This window comes from Haliotis rubra, unplaced genomic scaffold (assembly GCF_003918875.1).
Source record: "Haliotis rubra isolate DU_JTF1 unplaced genomic scaffold, ASM391887v1 Scf82, whole genome shotgun sequence".
NCBI classification, from domain to species: domain Eukaryota; kingdom Metazoa; phylum Mollusca; class Gastropoda; order Lepetellida; family Haliotidae; genus Haliotis; species Haliotis rubra.
The window spans coordinates 2,040,698-2,057,872 of NW_025767546.1; the positions used below are offsets into that span (position 1 = coordinate 2,040,698).

At 41.4% G+C, this 17,175-nt stretch overlaps 1 protein-coding gene across 5 annotated transcripts in view; it reads left to right on the forward strand.

Moving 5' to 3' along the window:
- Positions 1–12,497, forward strand: part of LOC124261985 (ras and EF-hand domain-containing protein-like) — a 57,503-nt gene extending 45,006 nt beyond the window's left edge. For 3 of the 5 annotated variants that reach the window (XM_046696364.1, XM_046696363.1, XM_046696365.1), the window contains 14 exons: positions 2,503–2,598; positions 2,964–3,157; positions 3,434–3,502; positions 4,086–4,188; positions 4,465–4,544; positions 5,481–5,626; positions 6,477–6,625; positions 7,142–7,366; positions 7,680–7,818; positions 8,388–8,469; positions 9,143–9,257; positions 10,059–10,187; positions 10,517–10,593; positions 11,083–12,497. In XM_046696364.1, the coding sequence (XP_046552320.1) occupies positions 2,503–2,598; positions 2,964–3,157; positions 3,434–3,502; positions 4,086–4,188; positions 4,465–4,544; positions 5,481–5,626; positions 6,477–6,625; positions 7,142–7,366; positions 7,680–7,818; positions 8,388–8,469; positions 9,143–9,257; positions 10,059–10,187; positions 10,517–10,593; positions 11,083–11,182 (1,704 nt within the window). In that variant the 3' untranslated portion in view covers positions 11,183–12,497. The remainder of the gene's footprint in view (positions 1–2,502; positions 2,599–2,963; positions 3,158–3,433; positions 3,503–4,085; positions 4,189–4,464; positions 4,545–5,480; positions 5,627–6,476; positions 6,626–7,141; positions 7,367–7,679; positions 7,819–8,387; positions 8,470–9,142; positions 9,258–10,058; positions 10,188–10,516; positions 10,594–11,082) is intronic. The other 2 variants (XM_046696366.1, XM_046696367.1) reach the window with 2 other exon arrangements.
- The last annotated feature ends 4,678 nt before the right edge of the window (positions 12,498–17,175 follow it).

Here is a 17,175-nt window from a genome sequence, read left to right on the forward strand (position 1 = left end):
GTATGTGGGCCGGAGACCTTGAATACAATGAAATGCTTGTCTGTCTTGTCGAATACGAAATATTCAGTTCGTTATAAAGTCGCTAATACAGGTTAGAATCAGACATACTTGGACTGCCAATCTGCCCTGGCGTAACACCCCTTTGAAGTAGACCACTATTGCGATATGAGAGTTGGTCATTCGACAAGGTCAGTTTCACTACATATGACCACAACAGACACAAAATCAGTCAAGTCAGCAGATTTCAGCAGGTCACATTCTTTCGGTGTTTTCGTCATCAGATCGATATTGAAATGTCCCTCGAGAAACTGCACGAAGGACGGTTTCCGTTCACTCGTCCGCGTGTTGCACGTTCAATATGTGTTGTATAGTCCCCATATTGTATTAGATAACGGGCATTGAGTCAATTTATATAAGCGTCTTTTAATAGTTTTATGAACAAAGTTATCCTATAACCGCTTGTCTTATTAGTGTGATAAACAAATCCGATAAACTTGGTATCATGACGAAATAAATAACTTTATGCAAATGAGTAACTACTTTCAAGCTCTACATATTAATGTGATGCCTTCTTTCTCAGTGTAATAATGCCTCACATTCGCAATATATAGGGTTATGGAAACAAATCACAGAATATTATATCATTTTATTCATAATGCATCTTTTCACGAATACAGTTTGCCCCACATCTGACAATTTGTCTTAAAGTTAATTACGTCTCTCTGATCGGTCATATATGTATACATGTTAGAAACAGGGACGGTGGGGTAGCCGAGTGGTTAAAGCGTTCACTTGTCACGCCGAAGACCCAGGTTCGATTCCCTACATGGGTACAATGTGATTCGCCCATCCCTGGTGTCCCTCGTCGTGATATTGGTGGAAGATTGCTAAAGCGGCGACAAAAACATACTCACTCACTCGTAAAGAAATAGCAACACTTACACAGACTAAAAGTGGAGACCCTTTTAAAAAGTTTATTGAGTTAATCAAAGTTTCACCAAACTGTTATGATTAAAGAGATGTACATTACAGGGTTGTGTCTAAAATACATGATTACGTGTCAACTGTTTCAAAGTGGGATAATCATTATCAAGCTTTCTCAACTTAAACGTACCATGCAAACGTCGACATTGTAATTCGATTTGGTCTGAACATATAAAATAGTCGGTCAAGGTAAACAATGCATGTACAATCGTCTTTAACACATCAAAGCGCCGCCAGCAGGACATCAAATGCGCCGCCTGATAAGGATGGTGTACATAGCTCTACCTGAGCGATGGTGACTCATGCGGTAGCACCAGCTGTTGCCGAATCGTGTCAGTTTCAACGGCAAACTCGCCACTTGTATGGATTTTCATCGCAAGAATGCAGCACACACCTTATCAATCTATAAACCTGTTTTGTTCGTTTATAAAGAATGTGGGGCTGACATTATGTATTTGTACATATGTCAGCTGTGTTAAGATTCAGTGTTGTGATAATGGTATTCACTAAAATAGATATCACTAAATGATTGGAAGTCAGGTCATTTCTAGAAAATATTTTTTGTATAGCTCGGTTACGCAAAATCATACATGCAAGCGTAATTTTAGAAATACTTAATATATTCATATGTATAATACTCTATTATAATTTTTGTTGTAAGTTTTAACATCTTGGTTACATAAAAAAGCGTTTCCTCTGTAAATCTTAAAGGACGAAAACAACCCACGTGGAAAGGTATATTTATTTATTTTAACCAGTATTGAATGTGGCCATCCCTATATGTCTGGACAAACGTTTCATGTGCCAACACCGTTGGTCACGAGGAAAGAAATTAATCAGGTTAAAACTACAAATATGTTAGGGACCGTTCATAATTTATGGCTGGGTGTGGGGTGTGGGGTGTGGGGTGTGTGTGTGTGATGATGATTTTAAGGAGGGGTCACCCATTTTGGTCTGGGCAGCTAGGGGGGTCATCAATTTTGTATACACGTTCTCAGCAAATTTTGTGCAAAATATGTTTAAAATTATGCTTAGAAATTATGGGGTTGTAATTGATTTTGTACATGACATGCAGGGGGGTCACTTATTTTTTACATACATTTTAGAGGGGATCATTCACATTGTACATGCTTCTCCATAAAAATCATCATCACCCCCTAGCCATAAATTATAAATTGTCCCTTAATTACTTAGGGAACCCGCGCTGTTTAACCCTGTTCTACTCCACGATGGGACAAGTGAGTCTGACTGAAATCAGCCACAATGCCAAGTTCAATTACAGACGTGCGTGAAACAGTTCACTGAGTTCTTAAAACAGATCCGGTCTGTATCAATGAAACCAATTTCCTAATCCGGGCGATATATTGGGAACACACAACCAGGTATGACGAATCAGATTGTACGAAAAAAGTACATCTTACAGAAAAATTTCTTCATGAAAACTCAAGGTTCGTTTGGAACTCCTTGTCACTTCGTTGTATTGTGTTGTTGTACCGAAACGTCCTTCTTCCCCAACAGGAGATGGAAAGATCCGACCAGGAGAAAGCGGAGTTGAAACAGTTGATGGACGCCGAGATAGCCATGTTGCAGCAGAATCTAAAGAGGATGCAGAGCGTGAGCACTCTCTATATGTCTTTTTCAATACATCTAAACCATGTGCATACGGAAACAAAAACAACTGTACCTTTAATCCATGGAAGCATTTCAACTTTCAACGTTCTGTGCCGTTTCTTCCCTTCACCCTGCCAGGATCCGGTAGTCGTTGGTTCAAATAGGTTACAATTTTCCCTGGTTATGAACTTCAGCACCATAATTGTGCTCCTAGATTTCACCAAAATATAAAGTGATCTAAATCACTGGGCTTTCCTCTCACACTTACCTGAGCTTATTGATGACAGCAAAATGTTATCCTCCCTATTTATATGCCAATATTCAGTTAGTCTTCATCCCATCTGACTGATCTAATATGTCTGTTCTAGGAGGGTATCGATAAGGTAGGCCGGGAGACAGAGGAGTATATGTTAAGTCTGAAGACGCGTCTGGAGGAGTATCAGCTCGAGAACAGACAGCTTAGGAGTGAGCTGACAGACACACAGACCAACCTGGCTCTGATCAAGGGGGAGCTGGTCTCCACGAAGCAGCAGTTCCAGGAGAAGAGTCGGGAATTAGACGTGTAAGCTTAGATGGCCATTATGATAACGTTTTGATAAAAAGGTCTCATAATCTTATAATAAAAACAATAATGATGATGATGATGATGATGATGAAGTTGACGGTGATGATGACGGTGGTGGTGATGTCATTTGAACGAGAATTAATAAAAAACAACATGACCTCCGCTACTTCTACTACCACTGCGGCTTCCACTACTAATGATGATTATTTTGACGATAATGATGATTATGATAACAATGATGACGTGAAATAATACATGGACTTTATGCTTCAGAGAGAGGACGACAGTGATGGACTGCATCAGAGAACAAGATAACCTCACTCGTCAGCTTCACATATTACAGTGAGTACAGTATTAACAGGCGACCATACATGTTCAGGTTCGAGATGCCGTTATCATGTCATTGTACATTCGCGTCGTTACAAAGTTCGGCATTTCCCCGCGGGATGTATTAAATTTGTGTCTTATCTGCCAACACGTTACGTGGGAAACAATTACTTATTCAGTAAAACAAATCTGAAACGACTATCTGCAAGACGAGATAATTGTGTCTTTGTCAGGATATTATGTCAGCTATGTATCTCTAGCTTTAACAAATGTATCTGGTCCATAATAACCACTTATTGGGCATTGTGATGTCACTAAATACAATATGCGATAAGATAAAGAATGTTAAATAATGGTCATTACCCGCGTTTACAGATGGTTATTGCACGCGTTAGTTGTATCTATCACGTGTGACATGGAGAGATCGTTGAAATGAATAGTGCACATACAAATAATCTTAGCACAATTAGAAAACCTAATTTTCATTAATGTTTGAAATGTGTATCAAAGGTATTCGTAATTGACAGAGCTCATTTTCGAACCACATATAACACGCTTAGCAGTTTTAATATATTTAAAGCATTTTCCCATATTTCAGCGAGACCAACAAGAAGCTTCTCGACGCAAACGATAATCTGCGAGAATGCCTGGAGACGTCTCAAAATAAACTGACTTGCCATAAACGGACGCTGTCCAATGATGTACGTATTAAGATGATGATGATGATGTTGTTGTTGATGACGATGATGATGTTGAGTATGATGATGATGATGTGAGGATGATGATGTTGATGTTGTTGATGGCGATGATGAGGACGATGATGATGGTGATGATGACGACGACGATGATGCCGACGATGATGTTGATGTTGATGATGATGATGTTGTTGATGGTGATGTTGTTGTTGTTGATGACGATGATGATGATGATGATGATGATGATGATGATGATGATGATTCCCCTGTTCTGTGTTTCAGTCTGCGGCCAGTGGACGCAGCACATCGCCCCGACCCCCCAGGAAAGGCTCTGTGATGAGTGACTACTTCGAAAACACCTGGTGAGTAACCTTGGATTAGACCTTAAAGTGGTCAGTAATAATCGATAACTTACACAACGCCAAGATCCCTCCCCACGAAGTGACACATGCATGACATTATACCACGGACAACAAACGAATCACTTATGGATACAAGTTTCATCATGCTGATGTTTCTTTTCTCTATACAAATGCAGTGTCTTAGTTTTCTGAAAAGTCTGCCACTAAACTGAAAGTTCCTGCATTTCGGTCACTGTAAGCAATTGTCTGTCTTGACTTACCAAACGAGTGACCAGCGAACCATCAATTGCTAATTTCAAAGGTCACTACTGGGACTATGAGGATCCTGTGTAGTAATGGAATAGTGTAGGGTACACTACTGTCAGGTTAAATAATGATTTTAATTGCAGGACCTGTATTTTGTCCTGACAAAGATAAACTATGAATATTATTGAGGGTCCCCTTTTTCTGCTTAGGTTCTATACATTTGAGGTACTCGAGGCACATTTCTGCATGTCATATTTTGTGGATGTTATCTTAAACTTCCTGAGATCATTTTATTCAGGTTTAAATTTATTATTTAAATTCTGAAAAGCATGACATATGTAAGAATGTTTGCTGCAATAATGACCAGTGCCACTTTCCATAATGAGTCCTATGGCCATGTTGCCTCAACAGGCTACAGTATTGTCTTAGTGTGGAGAGAGTTTTCAGCATGTAAGGGAGACAATCCATATGGTGGAAGCCGTTTTGAATGAATTTGTTTGAAACATGTCAGTGTTGAATAAACAATTTTGGGGAATATAATTTGTTTATATTTTAGTAAATTTATGAATGTTTGTTACCGCGGTTTTGAAGCCTCGCATCAAAGTGTTCCAGTTCTGTTTGTATCGTGACATACGACTCTCTTGCCATCTACGATTGTTATGATTGAATGAGAGTGACCTCCCTTTTCAGTCCTCCACAATACCTCCGAGCTGTCAGTGTCAACTCCTCGCTGGCCGAGGAGCTGTGTGAATCGGAACACAATGTGATGCAGATGACGACAGTGTCTCCATTACGACGATTCCGGCACTTGGAGAGCTGTGAAGATGAGGAAATAGGTAAGCTGAATAGCATCGATCCATGCCAGCACTTTGGGTGTGGGCGTGGTGTTGACAATATTTAAGGTTTGGTGGCGTAAATAAGGGCGTCCTGCAGAGTGAGTGAGTGAGTTTTACGCCGCTTTTAGCAATATTCTAGCAATATCACGGCGGGGGACACCAGAAATGGGCTTCACACGTAATGAGCATGTGGGGAATCAAACCCGGGTCATCGGCCACTGGGCTACCCCATCACTGCGTCCAGTAGACGTGGTCGTAGTGTAAGAGTGTGTTTCATGGGTTGAAGAGGTATCATCTGGTTTCTGAAAATGTGTGTGCCTGAATCACTTAGTTCCTGTGACTAAGTTCCTACTAAGCACATGGTTACTCCTTTACCATGACATTACGTGTGAAGGAAGTCGTAGAGAATAGCTTGCTATAGCTAAGAGGATAATATTGGGGGGATGTGAAATAAAGACAGAATCTAGTTCTCACCGAGAATGCTTAAATTTTGAAAAGTATATTTTATGTGAATTTAATAAAAAATCCAAGCATGCTAACTCACACCTAAATATATTATAGCACCAATTTAGCAGCATTAATCCCTTTCATCCGTAAATCCACTTTGAGAAAACACCTTTGCGTAATGTCTTCAACTGTTCCAGATGTCCCAAGTACTTACGCCATGTATGATCATATAAATATCATACGAATATGCTTCTCTACTGATGAGCTTGTCACCATTAATGGCATGCATGAGTCATTAGTCTGGATTAAAGGGGTTCAATTGTATATATTCCAGCAAGAGATCACTGCAATCCTTGCAAACAAAGCATCAACAACGTAGATATGGTCAGTTATATATTTTCAGTCGTGGGCTTTTCAGACAGTGGCCATTCCACCATGCGCGACTACAACGAACCTGACACCGAGTCGGAGTGTCTGAGTTACGAGAGTGATGTCCGGTCACTGCCCCGGAGGCCGAAGAGGTTGAAGCCAGGCAATATGTTGGAGGAGGAGGTGAGTGATCACCCTGAGAGGTTGTCATGGTTACCAGAATGATTTTGATAAAATTCCCGAAAAACTAAATGTCAGTAGAAAATAAATATTGTTCTGTGTTGCGGAAGTTGTAAGTTTGTATTAAAAGTGTAAATGGGCTTGTTGGGATATATGGGTTTCCAAATGATGGTGTATCGTTCCCCTGAACAAACGATATGATATCACTCTAGGCTGTGCTATCCGTCTAGGCATTTCAAAAAGCAGCTACAGCATCACATCACTAGGTAACTTAAATACAGTCTAAAGCAACCAAAAATGTGACCCCTGTGACCACCCAGGGGCCACCAGTGTTTAGTCGATGACCTGAGTCTCGTTCACCGAGGGCATCACCTCTGGGACCGCATACCTCTCCTGCTTTAAGCGAAGACTGTTCTCGTGCTAAGGTCATGTTGTGCATCTGGACCCAGTAGTAGTCTTATATAAATTCATCGGGCCTCTGATTCCATGTATCTTGAAGATCTGTTGATGTCATTTCAGGAGTTCGACTCCCACGACGAGATGGAAACTGACGCAGAGACCACCATAGAGAGATCAGAGGCCGAAATGTTTAAGAACATGCAGAGTAAACGTCTCAGCTCCTCCGGAAGTCGAGGGTCACGTGGTAGTCTCCGATCTTTGCCGACCAGTGACACCGGAAATACCCGGCCTCCGAAAGGAAATCGCGGATCCACAAGACGACAGATGCAGACATCTCCCGAACAGGTAACTCGATAGATAACCATGACGACAGTGCGCCAGGAAATTAAACCGCAATGGCGGTGTCCACTGTCGTCAAAGACTCATGAGTTTTAAATTTGCCCTTGAATATTTGCTGACGTGGGTATTGTAGCCATGACTAACCATTTTAGTGTTCGACTCTTTAATGCCATCTTCATAAGGACAGGGACATAACTTTAAAAATCCAGTTTGTCTAGTTCGGCAATGATGGAAAGTGTCCTTTTGTAGTCAGTTACCTCCCTTGCCAAAGTATGACGTTGAAATCTAGCTTTCTCACACACCAATATCTGTCGCACAGCTACTCAGCGTCAAGGTGTCCAAGGAGCCGGAGAGGATGTACAAGGTGGTCCTGGCCGGAGATGCTGCGGTCGGCAAGTCCAGCTTCATCATGAGACTGTGCAAGGGCAAATTCGTCAACAACCTCAGCTCCACACTGGGTATGTTCAATGTATCTGTTGTGGTAAAGCTAACATCATCCATGGCTTAAACAATACATATTACTGTGGGTGGCCTAAGGTGACCGACTGGGAATTGGGTCCAATAGGCTTTGGGTCCGTCGATTCGTGGGTTCGAATCCCGGATGAGCCTAAGATATGACGCATGTTGGGTTGGCACACACTTTTACTCACTAACTCGTCTTAAGTTAAAGTCTTAAAAATCGTTACTCCGGGATTTTCTCCCTTGATAAGCTTGTACACTATGATATAACATAGATAAAGTTCATTAAGGGCTGTACTAAAATCATTCACGCAATTACTCATAACAAAGGTTACTGCTGTCGTTCGGGTGTTGATGGGGAGGTGGGGTAGCCTAGTGGTTAAAGCGTTCGCTCATCACGCCGAAGACCCGGGTTCGAATCCCCACATGGGTACAATTTGTGAAGCCCATTTCTGGTGTCCCCCGCCGTGATGTTGCCGGAATATTGCTTAAAGCGGCGTAAAACCAAATTCAGTCGGGTCTTGATTATACGAAATGTTGAGTATCCCCATTGTTTATGTTGTCACAGGCGTGGACTTCCAGACCAAAGTGATTGAAGTTGATGGCCGGACCATCGCCCTTCAGCTTTGGGACACCGCTGGACAGGAAAGGTCAGTTATTTGGGATTGTGGCCAGTTTCAAGGAGAAGAAGTCAGTGACTGTATATTCATTAACAAGAGGGAATGGAACATTGCCATTTACCAGCAGCTGTTGTTTCAAGGCGTCATTATCAGTTATCATCCAGATTGACTCAAGCATCATAATTCTTTACCTGCCCCATACATAAATATCCTTTTCTGATTGACTGAACGCTCTTCTACTATTTTCAATGTACCGGCTTACAAGGGAGTACATTTTCTATATGACATGCTCGGAATGCCGAACTGTTGGAACTCATTTGGTACTTCGTGTTAGTAATGCTTTATCTCGAATAATTGAGTTATGTATTATGTACGGAAATTACCGATATTTTGCGAATGCAAATCGATGGAAGGGAGATAACTCTAAATTTATTTTTTCGTGTCGTCAGCCGTTGTAGGCTTATTGCCTTATTTGTGATTCGATACCCGCGCTCCAAACATTTCAAAATTAACATTGAGGTGGTCGGTAAGATAAATACGTTGTTTACTGGTCCCTCGGGGACCTAAGGCTCAGGGAACATAAACAAACGCAGAGGGTACATCAACCCATGTCCCCCTCGGGACCAGTGAACAACTTAATCAATATATCCTCACTCACAATCTTATAATCTAAACTTACTTATTGTATTTCCTATACACACAGATTCCGGAGTATCGCCAAGTCCTACTTCCGGCGTGCCGACGGCGTTCTGCTGCTGTATGACTGCACCTACGAGCGTTCCTTCCTCAACGTCCGCGATTGGGTGGAAGCTGTGGAGGTTTGTAGACAAGTTAGTTGACCCCCATGATACTAGATGTGGCCTGTCTTCTGTCCTGCTTCGTAACTCTGTGCTACAAGGGATGCGACCATTTAATATTCTGGGAAGGGGCCATGGGCTTCACAATTAATATGTGATTTGTTCCGTTCTGAAAATTGTGTGTAGTGGACGAAATATATTCGCATTCTCCTTCCCATCCTAGAATAATAATATGTCGGCCCCAAACTTAGCTTTTGAGATGTTTTAAAAAGTTTCCCTCCGCAAACGCAGATCTGCGATTATTACACTGTATACGAAACGCCACCAAGAAGCTGTATATTACTATGCTATGTTTTTCGTTAGAAACCAAAAAGAATTGGTTATTCATGAATCCGCACAGTTTTGTTACGGCGGCGTAAAATAATATTGGCACTGTTACTCACATGATGCTTATTTGGTATCTACCAATCTTGTATCTGGGATTTACACACGGGCGAATCAGATTCATGAGGGAGAACATCCCGAAGTGGTACACCTTGTAAATGCTTACAATTTTGATTAAACCAACGAACAGCATAAAATAACCACGATCAGATTCTCGTCGTAATTCGACCCAATGACAAGGAGATCCCACCATAGATAAGGGAGGTAACTCTGTACAGTGTGATCTTTGACCTCTTGTCCTGTGCACATAGTGAAATCATAAATCAGGATGTTTGTAGCTAATTAAGTTTGATAATAGATCCTGTAGTTTCTGCTGTTAAGTGTATTTTTGTTTGTCACCGAGTTCCACGATAAACCATGATTCCGTTTCGGTTACTGGCATCTCAGGATGGCGCCATGAAGAAAATACCTATCATGTTCTGTGCCAACAAGACCGACATCAGGGACGAGATGCAGCAACAGGGACGACGAGTTGTCCGATTTGAAGACGGGTCAAGGCTGTCAAGGGTAGGTAACTCTCAAACACAATGGCCTGTTTATATGGCAGGGTAGTTGGAATTCACATTGTATTTCAGTCCTTCATTATTATTTCTGAGTGATTCATATGCTATTAGTAATGGTATACAATGTATATGGATATTTATAAGGTAATAGGTCTTAGCAATCCATGTGCAGGTCGTAAGGGGCGACTAACGGGATCTGGTGGTCAGGCTCACTGACTTTCCAGACTTGCTTCAAGCATGACATCTGATTTCATTTGTTACTTTCAGCACATTTAATACAATTTTTTATATCCCCTACTGTTCCATTGTCATTGTCGGTTTTTCCATTTTCAGGAATGTGAAGGATTGTTTATCGAAACCAGTGCTAAGGATGGATCAAATATACAAGAGGCAGTCATAGAACTGACTAGGTAAGCAGAACGTTACGTTAGTGTTACATTGGCGTGCGCCATACGCCAGGCCCCATAGTGGAACCGTTTTCATTAATGATTGATTCTGTCAAAGGATTTTCTTGGTGATTGTGCGAACGCTTCTCGTCAAAGGTTTGTTTGGTGATTGTGCGAACGCTTCAGTCATTACTGAAGTTAAATAGTTATTTAGGAAGAGATGCTGAGAATGTATTTCCATTGTCACACCATTTTGTAGTTTTGACAGAGATTTGCTATACAATCAAGATTTTGTACATTTAGGAATCTTCAGAACAGAGTTTAACGTCTAAATGAGACAGTTACAATTATGCCTTGAGTGAAAGATCCTATTGCTTACAGTCTGAGGCAAATTTCAACTGCAACAACAACAACATCAACCAAATACAATAACAACAAACAACAACCACATCTTCCTTTATTACATCTTGATGTTACTGTATTATAGCTGATAATGGAACTATATTTTGTCAGATTACTGCGAACGAATGAGGACATAGAGGTGAAAAATGTGGGTATGCAGCTGCAAGATATGAAGACGGTGAAGAAAAGCACCTCCTGCTGCAGTCGATAAGGCGGAAAGACACACAGACAGACGGACGTTTAGTGCAATGTGGGATGTCGCAATTCCAGGCATATATCTGTTTTATTCAAACTGAAACTGGTGTGACACAGAATGTGGACACAGTGTAAATATCAAACGTTATTTTCTTATAAATACGTCAAGAAGACCCCTGTGAGAAATCCTGTAAATCTGGATGACCTTTCTCCCGGACAACCCTGTTACATATTCCAGAAGATGATTGGGGAATCCTCACTTTTTAAAGGAAGCCATTGAGCGGTGCATGAGGATGGAAGTTCTACATCAACACGTGACCAAATTACGTCACAAAGAAGTTTCCCTTCTGCACTCGGCACCAGCGTTACGACAACCAGTTCAGACCGGTCAGGAAAAACCAGTGATGCTAAAAGTTGAACCACATTGTCAGCCTCGTTCTGTGATCAGCAGCGCTTGAATTTTTGATCGATGGGGTCATTTAATCCGGAAGTTTGATCACCGGACGAGTCCACTGGGAATGTTAACGGGGTTGTACTGTACATATCCGCTTACTATGAGGTCAGTGGAACATTCCAGCATTATATGCAAGCACATCTATTCCAACCATGTATGCTTATTATAAGACACCCATATCCAGTTCACGTGCTTTAAGATTCCCCAGTCTTGCTTAAACTGGCTCTTTTTAAGTGCTTCCATATCAGATACATGTATATACCATTGTGTCTTGTATAGCGTTGCTTATGTGTTTTGGTGTTGCTTGTCTCACTGATTAGCAATTTGTGCATTGATTTGCAAAATATAATGCATAATTTATTTTTACATATGTATGTGTTATCGTGACCAGTATATTGAAATGGTATGTATTGTACATGTATCTAGTTTTCTTAGTACATGCTACATGTGTAATAGTCCCATTTTTTAACTGAAACGTGTAGTCAGTGTTATTAAACCCAACTCATAGCTTCGTAAAGTTTCCAAATTATCACAGTTGGTATGTATGTAAATAACACACATATGTTTTGATACTGGTGTTTTACCTGATATTTTTATCTTATAGTTTTATTCATTATAGTTTTAGGATAAAATAATATCATTCTGTTTTGTACATGATCTTGTAAATAACGGGACTAATATGTTTAAATTCCATATCTAATCTCCGTGTTTACGAAGGATCTCATGACTTCCGGTTCGGCGTGGAACATACTGTTTACGAGGGGGAAATATCACCAAGGTATTCATATTTCTTTGTAGAAATGTCTAAATATGGATATGTCAGTTGATAAAAACTCTAACACCCCTGGAAATAGTTTGCTCAAAGGATGTTCGAAAATTTATAATTCACCGATAGGACTGTAATGACTGTTTGCATAAAAAGTTCTGTCTCAAATACGTTCTGAACAGTTGCGATAGTGCTTGTGCCTTGGGCGTTTACGGGCGCTTTCGGCTATTTCTACTTTGGCTCGCTGGTCGGACCAGTCTCAAGAAAACAGTCGCTAAATCACAGAGTTATTAATTTGGTTCACAATAACCTGCGTTCATTTGGTTCACAATAACCTGCGTTCATGTTATCTGCAGGATGTGATACCTCTTTAATTTTGTTAATAATGTTAATTAGGAATAACTGTTGTGAAATAAGGGAATTCTAAGTTTGGAATTTTATGTTTATTAAAATTTTAATTTTAATTTTTAATTGAATGGACAACATGCTGATATTTGGTTCAGTGGTTTGTATCAGTTTGATCTGTGAAAGTAGAAAGAATTAAACGTTGACACTTTTCTACTTGTCATACTATCATCATGATGAATATTCAGCATTAACATACGATTAGTCATATGGTTGTCCGTCCAAAGTATCCACGTTACGTCATACTGAAACTATACCTCAGAGACAGTCATTAGAATATTTATTTGTAGAATGTATTTTCTTCATTATCATCGTCACCATGACAGCTATTTATTCCATGTCTTATGAATTCCATCTTGTAGACATCCATCCATCTTCCTAACCCTTGTTACGAGATCCCACGCACAAAAACTTATGATTCCGTATCGTATCAAGACTGCCCATTAACATTTTGGCTTGAGTAGCGCTAGAGCTTTGATGTGAAGAGGTTGGTTATAATTCATATAAAACGAAACCCAATGAGCCGGGACCTCAATAGTCCGGGCACCTCGTTAGCCCGGACTTCATAGTCTGGATACCCGTTAGCCCGGATCTCGATAATCTGGGCACCTATTGTGCCCGGACAGTCCGTTTGCCCGGATCTCGATAGTCCCGTTAACACGGACCCCTATTGTTCGGTCACCTCGGTAGTCCGGGCAAATACATTTACGGATCCTCTTGTTAAAAAAGCATTCCCATGCTCTCTGATTTGTTAATCCTGGATCAATTACTCGGCAAAGCCCGGTTACATTAGGTTTCATTGTCAGTGAATATAATCCAGCCGAGTCGTTCTGGGTGCCGTTGTACAAAGCGATCTTAGCGCTAAGGTGACCGTAACTCCCATTCATTAACGTAGACTTAAGGTAGCCTTAGCGCTAAGGTCGTTTTGTACAACGGCACCCTGGTGTTTGGCATTCAGAAAACATTAAAATGACTCCAGTCAGTGACCCATGCTGTTGTCACATCTCATTTCACACGGGTAGAGGTATGTTAACGGTATCAGGTATGTTAACGGTATCATGGAATAGGGCCTGTAAGTCTCGCGAGGCGCTACTTACGGTACTAAGCTGGTTCCCGACAACCTTAGCACGCCAACTTGAGATATGCGAGACGTGGCCCAGCTTACTTCCGGTACCAGAATTCCGGTGACAAGCGTATATTGAAGAACCAGTGCTGGTCCCAAATTGCGCGACCGCCAAATATCACTTTACTAGACCGGACCAAGTGTACACCCTGGCTTGGCTGTCACAGCTGTTGTCAGTCGTAATAGTTGGCTAATTTGGGAGTGGTTAGATTGGAAATTTATTATTCCTGCTAGAATTATCGGTTCCTTACTGTCTACAGACAACCATGAGACCATTCGAAAAGGTATGAAACGTTGTTTGTCACCGGAAGTACTAAGGTCTCGCGAAGTGCCGTGACCTACTTACATGCTCTATTGCTGAACATGATACAAGTTTCGGGTAACATGGCCAGTGTGCGACCTCTGACGCAGGAAGATAATGAGAGGACATGTGTTCATGGTTCATAAGCTGAACCATATCTTTTCGGAACATGGCGAGGGTGTAGGACATGAATTGCGCGTGTAGAATGTGCATGTTTGGTCAATGGAGAAAGGCTTACTGGTCACTATATCCACGCTTCTGTACTGTTATGCTCGAAACTTTTCCATTCCTGACAGATCAAGTGTTTGTTCGCTAGAGTATGACGCCAGCGTTACTGTGATAACTGTTTCAGTGGTGTCAGAACGGACTTCCTAAAAGTAATACCTGTCTCACAGGCGGAGGGGGGAAATTGTGTAAATACAGAGTCTCAATAAAATAATGAAATCTTAATATTTCTTGTTTTATGTCGCTGCTCCATCATCACTGGACAGAACTACTGTGGATAGACAACACAGGAGAGATGGAATGTTTTGGGCCGTACTAGTTCTTGCAGTACCCTCCTGGGCCTAGATTTTCGAAGCTCTCTTAGCGCTAAGTTAGTCGTAAGTTAGTGTTAAGGTATGACACTAAGAGATCTTCGAAAATCTAGGCCCTCGGCTGTAAGCAGTCTGGACCTGAAAACCAGTGGTTGATAGCGTGAGTAACGACCTACGAGGCCATGGTGCCTTTCTATCAATCAGGAGTGAGTGAATGCGTATGGTTTTACCCATATTTTAGCAATATTACGGCTGGGGACAGACACCAGAAATGGGATTCACACATTGTACCCATGAGGGGAATCGAACCCGGGACTTCAGCGTGATTTGCGGACGCTCTAACCATTAGGCTACCTCACCGCCTCCTATCAGTCAGTCAGGACGCAGCGTAACCAGTCGACCCTCATTGTTATGTCCAGGGGTTGGGCAGTGGTCAAAGCGTCCACTCGTGTGCGGTAAAGTCCAGCGTTCGATTCCCATAATCTGTGAGTATCCAGGATAGTTTTACGACGTTTTTAGAAATATTCCAGCATTTTCCTCACATTGTAACCATGTAGGGAATCGAACCAGGGTCTTCGGTGTGACGAGCGAACCACTATGTTACCTCGCTGCCCTTCACATTCATTTGTGGAGTCCCCGCCTTGATATTATTAAAGTTTGGTGGCGCGTGGTCCTGTGCACAGAGCTCAGGTCACAAATCAGTTGAAGTAAAGCAACGTCGAGCGCGGACAGACCTTGGATGGGTGACCGTGTTTGGCAGCTTGACTCCTGAGAGTTTCTACGACTTCAGTCCTGCCCCACAACGAAGCACATGTGATCTCACCTTAGGCAAGTGAGTTTGCGGTTCAAATTGCCTCTGTTCACCCAGCAGAAAATGGGTACCCGGTTGAATGAAGTCATGTCACTATAACCTTCTAGCGCCTTACAGGCAGCTTGGGTTATCCGGGAAAAAAGAATCAGATTCTGATTAAGCGCCGCGAGCAATCACTGGACTGTGCGCTATAGAAGATGACTTATTATTTATATTATTGCTGTTGGATTGCTGAAAACTATACTGACTCGTGTATTGGAAAACATGTGAGTCATAAAGCACTTTAACATAGAATGTGTGGGGCAGTGGGTATTTTTCTCGATACTTTTAGTCAATCGTAGATCGGTTTCAATCCTTGTAACCATGATGGGGTTCCAACAAGATGTGTTTACTATTCATGCGCCCCTACGAACAACCCCTAAAATACAAATCCCCAAATCATCCTTCTACCGCTCTTTATCACGTGATGCAAATATGGGTCCAGCATCTTACAGCATGTTCTTCTCAACTGTAATGATCATACCCCCAGCACGTGTATCGACGGGACTGGGCTGATTTCACCAAGTGTGTAAGACTATGCTTGCCAACATAGTCACACCGGAAAATTGTACCTTCGAGTTACTACAGCGAGTAGTATTTCCTAAACTTCGACAGTCAAAGGGAAACTGCACCCTAGAAGTCAAAGGACCTTCACCCCAGACGACGTTCCCGGCATGCTTTGACATATTAATTATTGCTATCATCAGTAAAACAGGTTCTTGAATGCGTAAGCCATCAATTTGAATCGTTTCCCTATTTTTTTAAGGAGATACGAACGGTAAAATGCTCATATCAGTGTCGTTAATAATTGACACACATAACGCTATTTTTGTATAGACAATACGTTATTCATGTACCTGAGCAATACCTTCATATACCTGCGAATACCTTCATATACCTGAGCAAAACCTTCATATACCTGCGCAATACCTTCATATACCTGCGCAATACCTTCATATACTTGAGCAATACCTTCATATACCTGAGCAATACCTTCATATACCTGAACAATACCTTTATATACCTGCGCAATACCTTCATATACCTGCGCAATACCTTCATATACCTGAGCAATACCTACATATACCTGAGCAATACCTTCATATACCAGAACAATACCTTTATATACCTGCGCAATACCTTCATATACCTGCGCAATACCTACATATACCTGCGCAATACCTTCATATACCTGCGCAATACTTTCATATACCTGCGAATACCTTCATATACCTGAGCAATTTCTTCATATACCTGCGCAATACCTACATATACCTGAGCAATACCTTCATATACCTGAGCAATACCTTCATATACCTGAGCAATACCTTCATATACCTGAGCAATACCTTCATATACCTGCGCAATACCTTCATATACCTGCGCAATACCTTCATATACCTGAGCAATACCTTCATATACCTGAACAATACTTTCATATACCTGAACAATACATTCATATACCTGAGCAATACCTTCATATACCTGCGCAATACCTTTATATACCTGCGCAATACCTTCATATACCTGAGCAATACCTTCATATACCTGAGCAATACCTACATATACCTGAG